The sequence below is a fragment of the Hippoglossus stenolepis genome, chromosome 7, assembly GCF_022539355.2.
Source record: "Hippoglossus stenolepis isolate QCI-W04-F060 chromosome 7, HSTE1.2, whole genome shotgun sequence".
NCBI lineage: Eukaryota > Metazoa > Chordata > Actinopteri > Pleuronectiformes > Pleuronectidae > Hippoglossus > Hippoglossus stenolepis.
The window spans coordinates 28,013,596-28,031,282 of NC_061489.1; the positions used below are offsets into that span (position 1 = coordinate 28,013,596).

Here is a 17,687-nt window from a genome sequence, read left to right on the forward strand (position 1 = left end):
TATAACAGAGGAGCTTGTTTACAGCTGGTTTGTTCTGCTGTGCACTTCTTGTTGTGTAGTCTGAACGACAATAAAGGTCTTTTTCACTTAGTATCAGCGTGAGAATGTTTGGATGTTATCTGATCTCAGAGTGTGAGTTTGTGTGTGTGTGTGTGTGTGTGTGTGTGTGTGTGTGAGTATCGTCGGTTATCGCGACACTTGGTCTAAATCTCGTCCACCTAACATGAAGGTCCCCCCCCCCATACTGCGCATGCGCAATGCAGCAGCTCAGCGACGAGGCTCGAGCCTCTTCACGGTCCAACCTGAACCGGAACTGAACCGGAACAAAGACCCGATCATCAACAGCATCCCCCCGCCGAACACCCGGAGCAGCACCGGAGCAGCACCGGAGCAGCAGCCTGGAGAGACCCGGAGGAGAGCGGAGGCAGGCGGGGTCGGTAGAGCGGGAGTCCGCCTGTCTGTCCGCCGACAGAACGTGAGACAAAGCTGCTTCTCACCGTTTAAACACTGAGTCATGGTCGTGGAGACACCGGAGAGGACAGAGACATGACGGTGTCCAGATGTGGACCTGATCTGATGTCATGCACCTGACAGTCTGAACCCAGGGTTTAACTGTCCGAGAACACAACAGGAAACACGGGGGTGAATTATCTGGAGGACAGAAACATCTGCAGGACTCTCAGAGACAGAAACATCTGGAGCACAGAAACATCAGGAGGACACAGAGACACAAACACCTGAAGGACAGAAACATCTGCAGGACTCTCAGAGACAGAAACATCTGGAGCACAGAAACATCAGGAGGTCACAGAGACAGAATCATCTGGAGGACAGAAACATCTGCAGGACTCTCAGAGACAGAAACATCTGGAGCACAGAAACATCAGGAGGACACAGAAACACAAACATCTGAAGGACAGAAACATCCGGAGGACACTCAGAGACAGAAACATCAGGAGGTCACAGAGACAGAATCATCTGGAGGACACAAACATCTGGAGGACAGAAAAATCTGGAGGACACGCAGCGACAGAATCACCTGGAGGACTCTCAGGGACAGAAACATCTGAAGGACACACATTGGCACAAGCATCTGGAGGACATTTTCATGTGGAGGACTTTAAGACATGTTTTTTAGGACATAAACAACTGGAATATCGAAGGACAAAGAGACATCAAGACATTTTACAAATCAGTCTAAAGAAGACATTCACCGACAAATCAGGACATTAAGGTTAACAAACGGTGAGACATTAAAATATAAGAATTTAAAGAAAGATGGACTTAAAAGACAAAAAGAACAAGTCAATATTCTTATAAGGACAGAAACTGACATTAGACATTAGAAATATTGAGGACAGTAAGTAATAAAAAAGCTTAAGCTACCAAGACTCAAACATCGGGGACATTTTCAGTTGGACAAGAGAGGATGAAGGAGAGAGAAGACAGACAGAACGCAAACTTTAAAATGGACAAACAACAATAATCAGAGGACATTAACTAAGATTAGGATTGGACAACACATAGACAGTAATAATAAACTTTATTAATACAGAGCCTTCTTAACAAAGCAAAACATCATTCGACACAAAGACAGAAAGACACACATACATGAAGTTACATAAAGACAAAAGGGACATTAAGAGATAAAGATATATGAAGACACAAAAAGTAAGACGAAGGGACGTGAAGACTGAAATAAAAAGTTTTTTTTAAATACATACAGTCAGACTTTATGGAAGACTTTGAGAGGAAAGAGAGAGAGAGAGAGTTTAAGGGACGTTTTAATTTGATGTATCTGGAGGACACTGAGGACATAAGAAGCATGAGGCAGAGACAGATATGTCAGAGTAAAAACATTAAAAGACTTTTGGACTCAAGACAGGGTTAGACACAGCACACAGGACATTTTAATGTAAACAAACAGAAACATAAGAGACGTTTCATGAACATAAAGACGTAATTGAATACATTGAGACAGTTTGAAGACATGGATGAGAGACAAAGACAAATTTATATTAAAATATTATTTTAAAAAGAGACATGATGACAACACACAGGAGGACAGCATGTGTTGTTCTAAAGGTTTCATTTTGTTTCCTGACAGTTTGGATGTAAAGAGGATTGAGAAGACAACATCATGTCCCTCAGGTGGACTTATCTCCCGGTTTCACTGGTCCTGGTCCTGGTCCTGACGGGTTCTGTGTCCACAGCTCGCTCTGACAGGAACATGGTGTCTGAGGAGTACGTGGGCGCCACTGTAAACGCCACAGTGCTGGACGGACGAGGAAACACCGTCCACATGATGAGCAGTGACGATGGGACGTATGGACAGAATTCACCCAAAGTGGACACCAGGGGGGTCGTCATCGCACCTGCACCGCATCACGGAGGTGAGAGGAAACGCCTGAGGACACAACACACACCTGAAGACACAACACACACCTGAAGACACAACACACACCTGAGGACACAACACACACCTGAAGACACAACACACACCTGAAGACACAACACACACCTGAAGACACAACACACACCTGAGGACACAACACACACCTGAAGACACAACACACACCTGAGGACACAACACACACCTGAAGACACAACACACACCTGAGGACACAACACACACCTGAGGACACAACACACACCTGAGGACACAACACACACCTAAAGACACAACACACACCTGAAGACACAACACACACCTGAGGACACAACACACACAACACACACCTGAAGACACAACACACACCTGAGGACACAACACACACCTGAGGACACAACACACACCTGAAGACACAACACACACCTGAAGACACAACACACACCTGAGGACACAGCACACACCTGAGGACACAGCACACACCTGAGGACACAACACACACCTGAGGACACAGCACACACTTGAGGACACAACACTAACCTAAAGACACAAGACACGCCTGAGGACACAACACACACCTGAGGACACAGCACACACTTGAGGACACAACACAAACCTAAAGACACAAGACACGCCTGAGGACACAACACACACCTAAAGACACAACACACACCTAAAGACACAACACACAACTAAAGACACAACACACACCTGAAGTGAAACACACACCTAAAGACACAACACACGCCTGAGGACACAGCACACACCTGAGGACACAACACACACCTGAAGACACAACACACACCTGAGGACACAGCAGCACACAACTGAGGACACAGCAGCACACACCTGAAGACACAACACACACCTGAGAACACAGCACACATCTGAGGACACAGCACACGCCTGAGGACACACCACACGCCTGAGGACACAGCACACGCCTGAGGACACAACACACGCCTGAGGACACAACACACACCTAAAGACACAACACACACCTAAAGACACAACACACAACTAAAGACACAACACACACCTGAAGTGAAACACACACCTAAAGACACAACACACGCCTGAGGACACAGCACACACCTGAGGACACAACACACACCTAAAGACACAACACACAACTAAAGACACAACACACACCTGAAGTGAAACACACACCTGAGGACACAACACACACCTGAAGACACAACACACACCTGAGGACACAACACACACCTGAAGACACAACACACACCTGAAGACACAACACACACCTGAGGACACAACACACACCTGAGGACACAACACACACCTGAAGACACAACACACACCTGAAGACACAACACACACCTGAAGACACAACACACAACTAAAGACACAACACACACCTGAAGTGAAACACACACCTAAAGACACAACACACGCCTGAGGACACAGCACACACCTGAGGACACAACACACACCTGAAGACACAACACACACCTGAGGACACAGCACACACAACTGAGGACACAGCAGCACACACCTGAAGACACAACACACACCTGAGAACACAGCACACACCTGAGGACACAGCACACGCCTGAGGACACACCACACGCCTGAGGACACAGCACACGCCTGAGGACACAACACACGCCTGAGGACACAACACACACCTAAAGACACAACACACACCTAAAGACACAACACACACCTAAAGACACAACACACAACTAAAGACACAACACACACCTGAAGTGAAACACACACCTAAAGACACAACACACGCCTGAGGACACAGCACACACCTGAGGACACAACACACACCTAAAGACACAACACACAACTAAAGACACAACACACACCTGAAGTGAAACACACACCTGAGGACACAACACACACCTGAAGACACAACACACACCTGAGGACACAACACACACCTGAAGACACAACACACACCTGAAGACACAACACACACCTGAGGACACAACACACACCTGAGGACACAACACACACCTGAAGACACAACACACACCTGAGGACACAACACACACCTGAAGACACAACACACACCTGAAGACACAACACAGACCTGAGGACACAACACACACAACACACACCTGAAGACACAACACACACCTGAGGACACAACACACACCTGAAGACACAACACACACCTGAAGACACAACACACACCTGAGGCACACAACACACACCTGAAGACACAACACACACCTGAGGACACAACACACACCTGAGGACACAACACACACCTGAGGCCCAACACACACCTGAGGACACAACACACACCTGAAGACACAACACACACCTGAAGACACAACACACACCTGAGGACACAACACACACCTGAGGACACAACACACACCTGAAGACACAACACGCACCTGAGGACACAACACACACCTGAAGACACAACACACACCTGAAGACACAACACACACCTGAGGACACAACACACACAACACACACCTGAAGACACAACACACACCTGAGGACACAACACACACCTGAAGACACAACACACACCTGAGGACACAATACACACATGAGGACACAACACACACCTGAGGACACAACAAACACCTGAGGACACAACACACACCTGAGGACACAACACACACCTGAGGACACAACACACACCTTAAGACACAACACACACCTTAAGACACAACACACACCTGAGGATACAACACACCTGAAGACACAACACACACCTGAAGACACAACACACACCTGAGGACACAACACGCACCTGAAGACACAATACACACATGAGGACACAACACACCTGAGGACACAACACACACCTGAAGACACAACACACACCTGAGGACACAACACACACCTGAAGTGAAACACACACCTAAAGACACAACACACGCCTGAGGACACAACACACACCTGAGGACACAACACACACCTGAAGACACAACACACACCTGAGGACACAGCAGCACACAACTGAGGACACAGCAGCACACACCTGAAGACACAACACACACCTGAGAACACAGCACACGCCTGAGGACACAACACACGCCTGAGGACACAACACACACCTGAGGACACAGCACACGCCTGAGGACACCGCACACACCTGAGGACACAGCACACACCTGAAGTGAAACACACACCTAAAGACACAACACACGCCTGAGGACACAGCACACACCTGAGGACACAACACACACCTGAAGACACAACACACACCTGAGGACACAGCAGCACACAACTGAGGACACAGCAGCACACACCTGAAGACACAACACACACCTGAGAACACAGCACACATCTGAGGACACAGCACACGCCTGAGGACACACCACACGCCTGAGGACACAGCACACGCCTGAGGACACAACACACGCCTGAGGACACAACACACACCTAAAGACACAACACACACCTAAAGACACAACACACAACTAAAGACACAACACACACCTGAAGTGAAACACACACCTAAAGACACAACACACGCCTGAGGACACAGCACACACCTGAGGACACAACACACACCTAAAGACACAACACACAACTAAAGACACAACACACACCTGAAGTGAAACACACACCTAAAGACACAACACACGCCTGAGGACACAGCACACACCTAAAGACACAACACACACCTAAAGACACAACACACACCTGAGGACACAGCACACACACCTGAGGACACAACACACAACTAAAGACACAACACACACCTGAGGACACAGCACACGCCTGAGGACACCGCACACACCTGAGGACACAGCACACACCTGAGGACACACCACACACCTGAGGACACAGCACACACCTGAGGACACAGCACACACCTGAGGACACACCACACGCCTGAGAACACAGCACACGCCTGAGGACACAGCACACACCTGAGGACACAACGACCTGCTCGTTAAACTTTAACCATGACAACGACAGCGGTGAAACGTTTTTAACAAACTCGAGCAGCACAACTCCTGAAGATGTACTGAGTGTGTGTGAAGTGTGTGCAGTGTAGTACGTGCGTTGTGTATTGGTATTGTGCAGTGTGTAGTGGTGCATGCAGTGTGTTGTGTTGAGACACTGCGGAGGCTCCAGCAGCTGAAGGTCGCAGTGTCTCTGCTCTGGTGTCAGATTTCTGTCGGACATTGAGGACACTGCAGCTGCAGCTCGTAATGATGAGCATCTGATCAGAGATCAGTTTCAGCTGCAGCTCAAGACATCAACATATTGTCTGACCTGACCCAGGATGCAGTGAACAGATTTTCAATCGATGAAACCGAATCCATAGAATTCACCTCCATCAGCTGGTCGCTGGTTCGACACCCCCCGTCCGACCAGTGTCTCCTGTCTCTGCTTCACTGTCATATAAAGTTATTAAATGACAAAATATATAGGGACTAGTTGTAATAATGAAAATAATAAGAGTGATAATTACAGATGTAAAGATGTTATTAATGAGCAGCAACAGTTAATATAATAGTGAAGTGCAGTGCATGATGGGAGTTCCCCCAGCGGTCTAGACCTATAGCAGCATAACTAAGGGATGGTTCAGGACCTGATCCAGAACTATAGGCTTCATCAAAGAGGAACGTTTTAAGTTTAACCTTAAATGTAGATATGGTGCCCAGGAGAAGAGACTGGGAGCTGAAGGTTCTACCTCCTGTTCTACTCTTACTGACTCTAGAACCCAGAGTGGGAGCTGGTTCCACAGGAGAGGAGCCTGGTAGCTGAAGGTTCTACCTCCTGTTCTGCTCTTACTGACTCCAGAACCCAGAGTAGGAGCTGGTTCCACAGGAGAGGAGCCTGGGAGCTGAAGGTTCTACCTCCTGTTCTACTCTTACAGACTCAGAACCCAGAGTGGGAGCTGGTTCCACAGGAAAGGAGCCTGGTAGCTGAAGGTTCTACCTCCTGTTCTGCTCTTACTGACTCCAGAACCCAGAGTAGGAGATGGTTCCACAGGAGAGGAGCCTGGTAGCTGAAGGTTCTACCTCCTGTTCTACTCTTACTGACTCTAGAACCCAGAGTGGGAGCTGGTTCCACAGGAGAGGAGCCTGGTAGCTGAAGGTTCTACCTCCTGTTCTGCTCTTACTGACTCCAGAACCCAGAGTAGGAGCTGGTTCCACAGGAGAGGAGCCTGGTAGCTGAAGGTTCTACCTCCTGTTCTACTCTTACTGACTCTAGAACCCAGAGTGGGAGCTGGTTCCACAGGAAAGGAGCCTGGGAGCTGAAGGTTCTACCTCCTGTTCTACTCTTACTGACTCTAGAACCCAGAGTGGGAGATGGTTCCACAGGAAAGGAACCTGGGAGCTGAAGGTTCTACCTCCTGTTCTGCTCTTACTGACTCCAGAACCCAGAGTAGGAGATGGTTCCACAGGAGAGGAGCCTGGTAGCTGAAGGTTCTACCTCCTGTTCTACTCTTACTGACTCTAGAACCCAGAGTGGGAGATGGTTCCACAGGAAAGGAACCTGGGAGCTGAAGGTTCTACCTCCTGTTCTACTCTTACAGACTCTAGAGCCACAAGATAACCTGTATTTTAGGAGCAAAGTGATGGTAACCATGGTAATGCTGTATCTCTTCCGCAGTGGTGGACCGGCAGGGCTGCGACCCCAGCACTCGTTTCCTGGTTCCTCCTCGTAGTGTCCACTGGGTGGCACTGCTGCAGAGAGGAAACTGCACTTTTAAAGAGAAGATACTGAAGGCAGCAGCCTACAATGCCACGGCTGTCCTCATCTACAACAACTCCACCGACAAGACGGTCAAGATGGGACATGAAGGTCAGAGACATTTTACTGTCACTGTGTTAGCAAAGTGTTTAAAGGGGAAATATTCTGATAGTTTTTGTTGTTCAAAAATATAATTTGGGACACTACTTGAAAAGTTTTACAGGCTCCAATGTTCCGAAAACTCTTTAGTTTCTTCATACTCTTCCTCTGCAGCAGCTGCAATAGAAGCTCTCAGCTCAAACGCTCAGATTCAGCTCCTGCCCCCCCACTAGAAAGCCCAGTCTGCTCTGACTAGCGAGCAGGTCCAGTCTCTTGTGATTGGTCGCCTGCTTCCAGCGCCTATTAGATGTCACACCCATTGAGCTTGATCAGAAGCCGGAAACAGGCCGGTCCTGATCTGCTGAGACGCTAAAAACACCGAATGATAATCAGCCTACATGTATTAAAACGTGTGCACAACATGTCAATGTAAAGGTCACCAGAAATGAGCACAAAGCAGCTACACTCTGTGTTGCATCGCCACCACACCCACTCTCACTGTGATTTGTGAGTTATTTTCATTCATTCACTAAAAACAATGAGGACAATGAAATCTACAGTTTGCCTCTTTCTCACTCTCCCCAATAGCTCCTCATTTGTGAGTTTTTGTTTGTGTGTGTCTGAGGTTGTGTGTGTGTGTGCATGATATCATGCATCAAGCATGACAAACTTGTGGATGTTACAAGCCCAGTAGTAATGGAGGACGTTGTCAAAGCCACCCCTTCCAGCGTTTTGGGTCTTTGTACGAAGACTTTACCTACACAAAGCTGTCTGCCACCCCAGATAAAGTTAGAAAAAATCCTGTCAGTTTGACTGAGTATGGGAATGTTCTGAAAAAGATTAGGAACAATATTCATTTTAATCTGGTCGATAGGCCCAGCCATCGACGAAAGAGCAAGTAACCCAAGTGTCGGAAGTTTGAGGTCCCATTCCTTAAGGAAACATCGAAGAAGAGGAAGAGCAGCAGGGTTTAAATGGAAAACCTTAATTACATGCAACTTCAACTTCAATAGGTGGAAGAGACAATACAGTGTCAGTTATATAAAGGACGAGATCATTGGCGTATAATGACACCTTATGAACCCCGTCGCTTCTGATTATTTCCTTAAAGAACCACATGAGATGGCGAGTGGCTCAAATGCTAAATGGGGCCGGGGGGCAATCCCTGTTTTGTTCCCCGGTGCAGAGAAATATAATTTAAATGCATCTCATTTGTCCGAACAGATGCCAAGGGATTGTCAAATATTAATTTGATCCAGGAGAAGAAAGTGGGTCCAAACTCAAGTCTAGAAAGGGTGTGTAAAGGAAGCCCCACTCCATTTGGTCAAAAGCTTTCTCAGTATCCAAGACAACTATAGTCTCTGGGGAGCTAGACTAAGTGTATATTATATTAAAAGTCTATGTGTTTTAGAGCAGGGGCTCCTTCCCTAATCAAATCCTGTTTTATCAGGAGATGTAAGGGCCGTGGGAACCCTCTCAAGGCGGTTGGCTTGACATCTTGCAAACATTTTTACAATCCACATTCAGGAGACTGATTGGGCGGAATGAGTCTGTCTTTATCCTTTTTCGGTATTAGACATAAGCTGCTTTCAGACATGCACTGAACTCCAGAGATCCTCTGGAGAAACTGCAGAGATGTATGTGTGAATGCAAATGTCTGCATGAGAGCCTCCAGACTTTCTGTGAACGAGTCTGAGCAGAGGGTCTCAGCTATATTAAAGGTTGCCTCAGTGTTTGTGGTAACCGACCAGCTGAGAGGGATTCAGTATTTTCAGGATCAATGGGGAAAGTTCACTCAGAAACTTTTTTTAAATTTCCACTGAAAACCCAGGTGATTTCCCAGACTGCATACAGTTGATGACTCCCTGAGCCTGCTCTGCTGTTAAGAGCTGTCCAGATGAGACTTCTCAGTGTCTGTAACTTTAGACAAATTCACTTCTTCATGAAAAGAATCTACCAAATCAAGATCAGTGCCACATGTGTATAATATACCATAATATTCAGCAAATATGTCTTTAATTAGTTTTTCGTCAGTAACCAGGGAAGCTGAAGTTGTATTTGAGATATTTGACGTGAGACGTATGACTGGCTTGCACGGTGAGCCAGGAGTCTGGCAGGCCGACATTGTGTTGCAGTTTTATACAGTTTACATGATGAATAAAAAAAGATTCTTGTCCTACCTGGTCCTGATCCTGTACTTGTAACTGGTTCTGGTTCTGAGTGCAGGTACTGGTGACACGGTGGCGGTGATGATCACAGAGATGTATGGTAAAGAGATTTTGGCTCACCTGGACAGGAACCTGACAGTCCTGGTCTCTGTGGTTGTGGGTCAACGTGGTCCCACAAAGAACATCAACCGAGGCTCGCTGGTCTTTGTCTCCATCTCCTTCATCGTCCTCATGATCATCTCATCGGCCTGGCTCATCTTCTACTTCATCCAGAAGATCCGCTACACCAGCGCTAGGGACCGCAGTCAGGTAACACGCTAACTACGGTTGGGACGATGACTGATGTTTAGCCAACATCGTGATGCCATCCCCCCCACCCCTGTTTGACACTGACAGAAGGTTGCAGGTTGCTACGCACACACTATAACTTCAATGTCTATATAAGATAGAAAAATATAGTGAAAACCGGATATTGTGTTGATTTTGGGTCTTTTCATACATGTTTGGACCCTAATAAAGTTATTTATTTGTTTTTACCTGCTCTGTCAGAGCCAAACCACGCGCGCCTCCATCTCCTCCAGCTCCATACAGCTCCATATACAGCTAACAGGCTAATATTAACATAACAGGCTAATATACAGCTAACAGGCTAACATACAGCTAAAAGGGTAATATACACACCTCCTCTCTTCTGTAGAACAACCTTTATCACCTGACTTGATGATCAGACTTTATCATTAACATGAACAAAAACATTTGTGTTTGATGTTTGTCTATAAAGTTTTTTTTATTTAAATGTTCTCATATATATATATACTCTGTCCATCTATATCTGTGCTCTATGTCTCTCAGCGTCGTCTCGGTGATGCGGCAAAAAAAGCCATTGGGAAGTTGACAACGAGGACGGTGAAGAAAGGAGACAAGGTAAACGCTGAAATGTCCTTGTTTCACTGTTAAGTCATAACGCTGCTGAGCCTGGTGGGAGGTCGGACCCACAGGGTCAGGTGTTTGTGATGTTGACCTTTAGGCTGTAGGTGGGATGGACGACCACTCTGACAAAAGGTCAAAGGTCACACGAAGAGCAAAGATTAACAGGACAGAGGTGAAAAGATGAATCAGAGACTCAAACCCAAGAGACAAAAGGAAAATGAGTTTTTCAGAGTGAAGCTGTTGATGTTAACGTGTTCTCCTCCATCTGTGTTGTGTGTCTGTGTTGTTGTAGGAAACTGATCCGGACTTTAACCACTGTGCCGTGTGTATTGAAGCGTACCAGCTCAACGATGTTGTTCGAATTCTTCCCTGCAAGTGAGTCTGAAAACATCAGAGTTTAAGTTTACTGATGCTCTGTAGGATGATCAGATCAGATAAGATAGAACTTTATTGATCCTTCACCAGGGAAATTCATTTGTTACAGCAGAATGAGGTAGAAAGGAGAATTAAAAAAAGAAGATGTATAGAATATGTACGTAATATATACACTTTTCTAGAAAAATATTGTTTGTCAAGAAATGTACTTGATTAAGTGCAGGTGAGGTTGTAAACCTATCCTGATAATATTTCCTAGTGGAATTATATATAATGTGAATAAAATTGTGCCGAGCACAGAACCCTGAGGAACATTAACTTTGGTGCGAACAGATGACTCATCATTAACTGGAGTGCGTTCTGATAAATAGGATTTAAAACAGGTTGGGATGGTTCCTTTAATGCCCGTGAACTGTTCTAGTCTCTGTAGTGAGACGTGATGATCGATAGTGTTGAGATCCAACAGGACGAGGACAGACAAACATCTGAAGCTATGAGAAGGTAATTAGTGACTTTAACCAAGGCTGTGTCCGTGCTATGACGAGCTCTAAACCTCGACTGAAAGTCTTCATTTACATAATTTTTCTCGAGAAAGTCACAGCTGATTGGCTACAATTTTCTCAAGGATTTGAGAAAGGATTAAATATGAGACATTTGGCATATATGTAACCAGCTCTGTTAACAGGATGGGATGTTCATGATTTACATGAGGTTTTAGGTTTGTATTTTATTAGGTTAGTATTCCAGCATTTCACCTAGGAATGTTTGTGTTTACCTCTCGTTCTCAATAACGAGTTCTCCTCCATCATCTCCGCTTCACTGTCTGTTATCCCTGTGAGCGAGTTGGGCGGGGCCGGTCCGTGGACTGTATGTGTGAGTGTAAACTCCGCCTCCCCCCCAGAGTAGATGAGAGAGAGAGACCAGTTCAATGTTTGAGGCACAGATGCGCACTAGTGCGAGCAAGAAAAAGTTTAGTCACACTTCACATTTTTGCTCGCCTGTGCGTATGTTTTTTTGTATCTATGAATTGCCTCGCGGGCCGGAACAAACACCATCCCTGCTGACCCCAGCCACCTTGGGACGATTACTCTACAGGACAATCTGTGGGACATCGTCATTTGCTCCCTCCTGGCAGGTCTACCTGCTGCTGCCATCCGGCCTCTGCAGCTCATCCAGGAAGCAGCAGTTCCACTGCTCGTTAACCTGAGTTCACTCACACTCCTCCGCTCCCTTCACTGGTTACCAGTGGCTGCATCCGTTTCAAAACATTAGTACTTGGTACCGTGCTGTGAACGGATCGGGTCCAGTCTACATCCAGGACATGGTCAAACCTTACACCCCAGCCCGTTCACTCCGCTCTGCATCAGCCAATCAGCTGCTCCCTCACTGCGAGCTAAACACTCATCAAAATCACGACTGTTTGCTGTCCTGGCTCCTAAACGGTGGAACGAGCTCCCCATGGACGTCAGGACAGAAAGTCTACACATCTTCCGCCGCAAACCAAAAACACACCTCTTCAGACTACACTTTGGATAAAAAAATGTATTTAAAAAAGTAGCGATTTAGTAGCACTTATATGTCACTTACTTATAGCACTTTCTTGACGGTTTCTTGAAGAAAATTGTACTTTCTTGATTCTGTTTGTTCTGGGTTTGTTCCCTCATGGTTGATGCACTTATTGTGAGTCGCTTTGGATAAAATGAAATGTAATGTAATGTAATGTAATGTAATGCTCTGATTGGTCACATAATGTGTTTTCAGTCCGTCTCCTCAGACATGTCTCTGTGTCTCTGCAGACACGTCTTCCATAAAATGTGTGTGGACCCGTGGCTGAACGAACACTGCACCTGTCCCATGTGTAAGCTCAACATCCTCAAAGCGCTCGGCATCATGGTGAGTCGCAGATAACATTAACAACTTGCTGTATGGACTGAATGTGACTGATATGTCACCTGTTCTGTGAACCTCTTCAACCAACCCCTGACCCCTTTCCTCTGTTCTCAGACCAGTCTGCCCTGTGTGGACAGCGTGGTGTTGGACGTGGAGCGTCTGGGTGTCAGTCAGGCGTCCAGCAGCCAGAGGACGCTGCTGGGTGACAGCAACCAGCCATCCATCAGCCTGGAGCCACTCAGCCCCCCCCACCCTGAGGCCACACCCAGAACACCTGCTGACATCACCATTGCCGTGACCAGTAAGACCACAGCTCAATACTGAACATTTGAATAGTTGTAGTTGCACTGATGTTCATTGAACACGAACAGCAGTGGTTGCTAATCATTGAATGTGGAGTTGATTGATTAATCGATGATCATTCATCTTCTTCTAATGATTAAATGTGTTTAAGGTGAATAATGACATCTATTGCACCTCTGTCCGTCCTGGGAGACGGATCCTCACATGTGTCTCTGAGGTTTCTACCTTCTTTTTACCCTGTTAAAAGTTTATTTTTTTGTAGTTTTTCCTTACTCTTGTTGAGGGTTAAGAACAGAGGATGTCACACCTTGTTAAAGCCTATGAGACAAATTATGATTTGTAAATATGGGCTATACAAATAAAATTTGAGTTGATTGATTGATAATGAAACCGATAGTTGATTCTTTACTTTAACCTACTTTAAAGATTGAATTTTAGCAAAAAAATGTTTTCTTTCGAACCTTTCCCATGATGCATTTCATGACCCCCCCAAAGCTTTTATCAAATATATTGTTCTAAATAATCAATTTGTTATGATATAATGTGATTCAAATGATCAATAATTGGAACATTTGTTTCAGCTCTGTGCATCGTGATCAAAATGACTGTGTTTAATGAAATAATCAATTGTTTTTGTTTTGATGACAAATTAACGAATCCCTTTTTCCGTCTCCTCAGGCGGCGGGCACTTCTTCAACAGGAATTCGATGTCTCCTCGCAGCATCGTCAGTGAGATGGAGCTGCCGGACATTCAGGCCTCGCTGGACCTCTACGACGACAACAAGTCATGAGGCCCATCGTCATGTTTACAACCCCCCACCACCACCGTTAGGGAGGAGTCTGATAACAACATCCTGGATCAGCATCAATTCTTGACTCAGTTCAGACCTGAATCTTTCATTTTTTTATTTCTCCTGAAGAAAATAAAGAGCTGCTGGTCGATATTCTAATTGAACTGCTTGAGCTTAGGAACCACAACCTGAACTGGGTTCTTCTGGTAGAGCCTGAGTCATGTTGTTCCTGAAAAAGTTCAGTTAACCCTAAAATAATTCCAGTGTTCCTAGGAAAAGGTTCCTGGAATCCCAAACTTCGTAATAGGTTTCCTCATCGGGTTCCTGGTTTCTAAAAGTATCCTACAAAATTTTGTGAATTACTTTAAAGGTCCTTAAAAGGTTCCTGAGTTCCTTAGGGTTCCTTTGAAAACTTTGTAACCCCCTTATAAATGTTTGAAGTGTTTATTGGATTCTAAAAGGGATCTTTGGTCCCTGGAAAACTGGCTAATATGTTCCTGCATCAGATGAGATGCTTCACCTGGAAATGTTTCTGAGTGCCTAAAAGAGTTCCTGGTTTCAAATTCCTAAAATGCTTCCTGGAAAAAGCTCCAAAATTATGAGGAAATGTTTTCAGGAATTCTCTAAAAAAAGTTCCCTCGGTTTTTGGTGCTTTAAGATTCTGGAAACTTTTCTGAAAAGAAAATCCAAGTTCAGGGGTTAGGGGTTAGAACATTAGAACGCTCCTGGAGAAGTTGCTGAGTGCCTGAAAGGTTCTTGATGTCTTAAAATGGTTGCTGTACTCCTGTTCCTTGAAATGTTCCTGGAAATATTTCTCAGCTTTTTAGAGATTCTGAGAACTTTTTGACCAGAACCAGAGCAGACGGTCATAACACTGGACCTCCTGATTGGCTGACTGATGATTACATCAGACACTGCTGGACTCTCTGAAGACCTGGATCAGGATCAGAACTCCTTGTCTGTAAATACTGATTGACCTGTTTATCATCAGCCTGGAACCAGGACCTGGACCTGAACCCGAACCCTGATCCTCTGGAGGAAACAATCATGTGACCCCTGCAGTAGTTGACTCTTAGAACAAAGAGACATTTGATTTAAAGAAACAGTTGTTTCAGGAAACCTTCTCTGTTACACCACACTCTCTTCCTATTGGCTCACAAGTCAGGTGACCCACGATGAGTCCTGGACACGTCTCCTTTGTGTTTCCTGATGTGACGGACTGCTACTTTAAAATGTATTTAATAGCTTCTGAATTACTCAGTGTCTAATAATCAGATGTAAACAGCATTATACAATCTATAACCTGATCAATCGATCGATCAATATAATCTCTGAAGTGACCTGAACTCATCTGTGTCATGTGGTACTGATGATGAAGATGATGAAGATGATGGTGATGAAGATGGTGACAATGATGATGATTGTGACGACAATGATCATGGTAACAATTTGATGATGAAGATGATGGTAATGATGAAGATGGTGATGACAATGATCATGGTAACAATGCGATGATTAAGATGATGGTAATGACGATGATGAAGATGGTAATGATGAAGATGATGACCGCGATAATCATGGTAACAATGTGATGATGATGATGGTAATGATGAAGGTGATGGTGAAGAGTGTGTTCTCCCTCACTGCAGTGTCTTTACTGCCTCAACATTAAAGTGTCATTAACATGAACTCTGTCTGTTGAACTTTGAACTTCAACATTGATGCCATGTTACAGGGTTAAGTCTGTTCACAGGATCCCATTCATTTCAAAATCATACAAATATCAATACTAAATAGAAAAATTAAAGATGTAAAAATATCATTATAGAAGTAATACTCAACTACATAATCATAACATTAAAATAAAATAATTAATCAAAGATATTAGAATATAATAACCCTAACCCTATGAAATGAATAATCAATGATGTATTCATATAAAATCATTAATCAAATATATAAAAATATTAGTTTAAAATAATCAACTATATAATCATAACATGTAAATATAAATCATTAATCAGAGATATACAAATATCTTTAATATATACACTATACCTTCGAGTGAGCGCAGATAAGAAAAATGCATCTATCCTGATGCTCCTCGACTTATCTGCTGCATTTGACACCGTAGATCAAAAGATCCTTTTCACAGGCGAGAAAGCTGGACGGTGTCACAGCTCTAACGTGGTTCAAAACATACCTTGTTGGCAGGACATATTTTGTTAGTCTCACAAAAGCATGGTAACCTTTTTCGCCATTCCACAAGGTTCCATTCTTGGTCCATTATTATTTTGCCTATATATACTACCACTAGGAAAAATTATTAGTGACCATGGTGTCAGCTATCATTGGTATGCTGATGATACTCAATTATATCTATCCATAGTGCCAGATGACTATGATGCTCCGAACCAAGTTATAAATTGCCTCTTCAGCGTGGAAAACTGGATGAGCAACAATTTTTTCAAATTAAAGGAAGATAAAACAGAAATTCTTGTAATTGGTACTGGTGATCAGAGACAAAACATTATTAGCAATCTTGGAAGTCTGGCGCATCACAACAAATCAAAAGTAAAGAACCTGGGTGTTACACTTGACTCAGAACTAGATTTTAATTCACACATAAACAATGTCACAAAGATTGCCTTTTATCATTTCAGAAACCTTGCAAGAGTAAGATCGTACCTCACTCTGGAAGATACCAAAAAGGTGACTCATGCTTTTATACTTTCTTGCCTGGACTACTGTAATGCACTATATTCAGGATTTACACTGGCTTCCAGTGTCACTGAGGATTGATTTTTAAATAATTGTACTTATTTTTAAGTCTCTTAATGGTACAGCACCCTCATACATCGCTGACTGTTTATTGGAATATGTTCCAAACCGTTCCCTCAGGTCTTCTAACGCTGGCTTGCTCAAAATCCCCAAAACAAACTATAAAAAGTTTGGGGAAGCAGCTTTCTCTTGCTATGCACCAAAGGTTTGGAACAAACTCCCACCACACATCAGACAAGCTTCTTCTGTTGATAGTTTTAAGAAAAAACTGAAGACATATTTCTACAATCTTGCTTTTAATTAATTTTA

At 44.5% G+C, this 17,687-nt stretch overlaps 1 protein-coding gene across 1 annotated transcript; it reads left to right on the forward strand.

Annotated features, from left to right (window-relative positions):
* The first annotated feature begins 236 nt into the window (after positions 1-236).
* Positions 237-16,286, forward strand: rnf130 (ring finger protein 130). The gene is made up of 9 exons (XM_035161549.2): positions 237-1,245; positions 2,108-2,393; positions 7,961-8,152; positions 10,367-10,617; positions 11,161-11,232; positions 11,531-11,613; positions 13,410-13,506; positions 13,618-13,804; positions 14,485-16,286. The coding sequence occupies exons 2-9, from the start codon at positions 2,141-2,143 to the stop codon at positions 14,595-14,597; spliced, it is 1,248 nt and encodes a 415-aa protein (XP_035017440.1). The 5' UTR covers positions 237-1,245; positions 2,108-2,140; the 3' UTR covers positions 14,598-16,286.
* The last annotated feature ends 1,401 nt before the right edge of the window (positions 16,287-17,687 follow it).

What these genes read in the sequence shown, in the direction of transcription:
- rnf130 (XM_035161549.2), top strand. Translation starts at nt 2,141, where the DNA reads ATGTCCCTCAGGTGGACTTATCTCCCGGTTTCACTGGTCCTGGTCCTG. An exon ending in ACCTGCACCGCATCACGGAG is followed by an intron (nt 2,394 to 7,960) that starts GTGAGAGGAAAC and finishes TCTCTTCCGCAG; the next exon opens with TGGTGGACCGGCAGGGCTGC. An exon ending in GCGCTAGGGACCGCAGTCAG is followed by an intron (nt 10,618 to 11,160) that starts GTAACACGCTAA and finishes TATGTCTCTCAG; the next exon opens with CGTCGTCTCGGTGATGCGGC.